Genomic DNA, 4,033 nt, shown 5'->3' on the forward strand with positions numbered 1-4,033 from the left:
ACTAATTAGTCGGCGGTGCTCATTTTTAAACTTTTGTCAAAACGTTGAAAGGCTTAGAAGGAGAGTTTAAGGTTGTTTATGTCGGGTTGGGTCGGGTTAGTTAAGGTTAGGTTATGTAAGGTTTGATTAGGTTAGGTTGAGTTTTAAAAAGTAGCACCGCCAACTAATCGGTGGAGAATAACGTTTACGTTTACCAAAAAAATGGTACCTATAACAACTTAAATTAAAAAAAACCACACTGATATCAAAAGAAATAATAGTATTAAATTCACACAAACAGGAGCATGGTTTCGGAATGTGGGTTCTCTTTTCTTATGTTAATCCTCAGCTGACACAATTACATACGTTTATTGGCTGAAAGATAATGGATTAATGGGGTATCCTTCGCAACAAGCAATCCCTTTCGCTTTCTAAAGATATCTGATGTTCAATTAAGGCCTGGTTAACAGCCAGGTGGTTCCGACCAAAGGCCCAAATCTAGACCGTGAATTCTTCAGCCAATAACTTTGGATGGGGCTATGTTCTATGATCAGATCGACACCATGATGGGAGTGTGTGTCAACATGCCCAAGAGTTGTCGACCAGAAACTACTCGAGATCTAGTTCAAGTCGACTCGTCATCTTTGTAATCAAATCGCACGTCAATATCGGCGTAGAGGCGTTCCAGTAACGAGACGAGCTTGCTTTGAATGGATTCGACTTGATGTGGCGGACAAAACTCATCCCGGGAACTGCGTGCAACCGTGACCATGTTGGGTCGCGGCAATCGTCCAAGTAGGTTTTCCACATGCTCCAACAGACCATCAATTTCAAGGTCGGTAGAGATGTGATGGGGTAGTTCAGAATCGTCGCAAGTGCAACCGGCACAATGAACCAAGTCCCAATCGATGTCTTCGTCGGAGTAATGATCCGTCAAACTTTGAAACAATTCGCTCACTACATCCAAATACACTTCCCCCGGGCCGATATAGCCCGACAGGGAGCGATGCACTTGGAGATGCTTGAACACGTCTTCCAGGCGATCGAGCAGACGGTCACGACGTTGACTGGATTCCAATCCCAATCGGAGTCGTTCGTAGCCCGTAGCTAACGACGGCACGGAATCAAAGTGATACAATTGCCGAAGCCGCGGGTACAATTGGGCCCGCTCATACAAGCCAAGAAAGGGGTTGGTCGTGGAGAAGAAGTCCAAATCTACATCCAAGAGTAAGGAATATTCGTCGGGCGGCCCCACGAAGTCCATGATGCGGTGCTCCTCACGGCCATTTAATTCCACCACCAACAAATCCACGAGTTGCGGCTCCGTCAAGTCGGCCAACGGCACGGTGAGGGCCTCACTCAGGAAGTAAGACTCAAGGGCAGTGAGGCGTAGGTTGCCAGTAGCTTGCTCCCGCCCCACGTGGAACTGATAACGTCCACTGGGGATTTGGTCGGACCAGGGTGGGCGGACCCAGACGATGCGATTGATGACTCCCAAAAATGCGCACGGCAAGATCCAGTTCTCGATGCTGACTTGCTGGAGGAGTTGTCGTTTGTCCCGACACGCCTCGGCCGTGAGTGAACGTGGGAGTAGAAGGTCTGGGTGCGAGTCCAAGTGAACCAAAATGTGTCCGGTGAAGGGCAAGCGTTTGGCCCCGATGGCGCTCAGCAGGGGCCACAGCACATCGTGATGATCTTCCTCGATGTGGGCGGCTAAGGCCAAGGGGCTCCCCCTCCGACCCATCATAGAATTCTCTTCCTCACTTCCTCATTTATCCTCAATGCCATCGGGTAAGAAAGTCTTTTTCTTGAAAATTAACAACAAGCTAGGGTTGCGTGATTTTTCTAATTACGTTGCGCTACGTCATTCATTCATAGTACTAATGCCAAGAGAGCAAAGGCTGGCCTCAACAACACACAACCACTAACCACTTCCAGCTGTAATCGAATGGTTGGATGTAGACTAGCCCTCTAGTTCGATGGGTAGACACGAGTAGCTGCTAGGTTCGGGTACGGGTGAAGGTCCAAAACGAATCAACACACGCCATGGCATACTTGCATACATACTTTGCCTAAGGCCAATATTCCTCAAACGGACTTTTGGAGTCCAATCTTGGTACTTTAGATGGGTGATTACAAAAATGTGACATCGCGTTGGATGGAAGCTTTGATGCAATCTTTACCACAAGTATAAGCCAATAAGGTTTTTTTTCAGGCATCTACCACGGTAAGATGTGGGAAGCTAAAAACGTAATCTCCAATTAAAACAAACTACAAATTGTGGTCATGAAGCCATATAATTGGTACTCTTTTTCAACCACACGGACATTTTTCGTGATTTCAAAATAAGAAGGCCAAGCCTATGGACAGTCTTAATATTTGAAGTTGAAGGTGGCATAATCCGTTTCATACTTGTGTACAAAGAAGACATCAAAAAAGCCTTGTGGACTTATGAAAAGAAGATTTGATAACCTTGTCCCTAACAGGAAGGTCTTTAGACATGTTTGCTCATGTAATGATGGTTAATGATTGTTGACAAGCTATAACGCTATTCTAATTTTGTGAAGTGAGAAAGAGTTCATTGAAATGAATTCACAAAGATGGTGCTTGTCATTTCTTTCGTGAAATGGGGTTGCGTGGTTTCGAGATAAATGTTGAGTTGTCATTTGTTTCGCATAGTCCAGGGACTTCTAGAGATATGGACTGCAAACGGAAGCAAAAATATCCCATCTCCTAAACCGCTCATCTTATTTCAAATAAGCACTTCAAACGACCACAAGATCTTGTTGAATAGATGAACTCAGCCAAGTTTGAGTCTAAACCTTAGGGAACTGAGGAGACATGTTCAAAGTTATGCAGTAAACACTACATAAAATTTGAATTTTCGTCCTGCTCTTGGTCAGCTAAATAAGCTTCTGACAACATAACTTTAAAACGATCGACTTTGCATGTAAATGATACGAAATTGACCTACCGTTAATTGAAGAGATCTATGTTTCTTATTTTAATTTTATTACTTTAATTCGAAAAGTGGCTCAGAGTGTCTATGACCAAGAGCAGGCCGATTTGCCAGGAAGCTCGTTCGCAGTCCATATAGAAGTCCGTGCATAGACTCATCCCCCTACCAACGTCTGCAATACCTCAAAATTACCGTCATATTACACTTGATAGTGATTTTGTAACCTTTTTTTCAGAACCAGAAGTGATTTATCACTCTAAAGGAATATTTCACTCATTTCTTTTGAGATTTTTCCCACTTAGCCCCATTATTGGCCACTTGAATGAATATATCTTCCTACATCCTCTTGTGAAAAGTAACATGTGTGCCCGTTAAAAGAGCAACACATCCTTTCCTTCCAACCTTTGGCGAGCAGAAATGCTGTTAGACAGAATATTCTCGATTAGTGATTTAATATCGCGCTCGATCCAAGAATGAAATACACTGTGCTTATGTAGCTCATGATGTTGGCCTCTCTTTTGTGTCGTAATCACGCATCCCATAATTGGTTCTGATTTCTTCCGCTAGAGGTTCGATAAAATCGGGTGGAGATTCAGTTGCGACATTACTGATCTGACATAGTTTCATTATCTTTACACTCAATCCATCCCTATGCAATCAACCCAGTCTTAAACGGGACGCATGTAAGGTGGGGGTAAAAAAGCCCGTGATCTTCTTTGGATGGCTCCTGGTATGATTCTGTTTAACGCATTGCTGCAAATTGATAATCACGCAAGAAAACTTCATAAATTGGGCTCCAAAAGTCCGTTTGACAATATCAGGGATCCTGGTCAGAGACGCGCGACGTTTGACAAGTGGCTCCACCTTGAAAAAGTAAGCAATCAGATGAACTTAAAAGTTTACAATCAGATTTCGAATTAATGCGCTGTATGATAAAGAGTACTGTCAGGACAAGTAACATTGACTATTTTTTTCAAGGACACTACGAAATTTTACTCAAAGACAAGCTGATTCATGGATATGGCATTTTAGACTATAGAAATTAAAAAAAGATTACATTGCAACCATATTTCATTCCATTATTCAAATTAACAT

General features: G+C 43.1%; 1 protein-coding gene across 1 annotated transcript; it reads right to left on the reverse strand.

The window, feature by feature from the left end:
• Positions 1-244: 244 nt before the first annotated feature.
• On the reverse strand, positions 245-1,824 carry LOC131883278 (UPF0489 protein C5orf22 homolog). Its single transcript, XM_059230716.1, has one exon. It carries the CDS (start codon positions 1,724-1,726, stop codon positions 605-607), a length of 1,122 nt encoding a protein of 373 aa, XP_059086699.1. The 5' UTR covers positions 1,727-1,824; the 3' UTR covers positions 245-604.
• Between the last annotated feature and the right edge of the window lie 2,209 nt (positions 1,825-4,033).

Source organism: Tigriopus californicus, chromosome 7, assembly GCF_007210705.1.
Source record: "Tigriopus californicus strain San Diego chromosome 7, Tcal_SD_v2.1, whole genome shotgun sequence".
Taxonomy (NCBI): Eukaryota; Metazoa; Arthropoda; class Copepoda; order Harpacticoida; family Harpacticidae; genus Tigriopus; species Tigriopus californicus.

What these genes read in the sequence shown, in the direction of transcription:
- LOC131883278 (XM_059230716.1), bottom strand. Translation starts at nt 1,726, where the DNA reads ATGATGGGTCGGAGGGGGAGCCCCTTGGCCTTAGCCGCCCACATCGAG.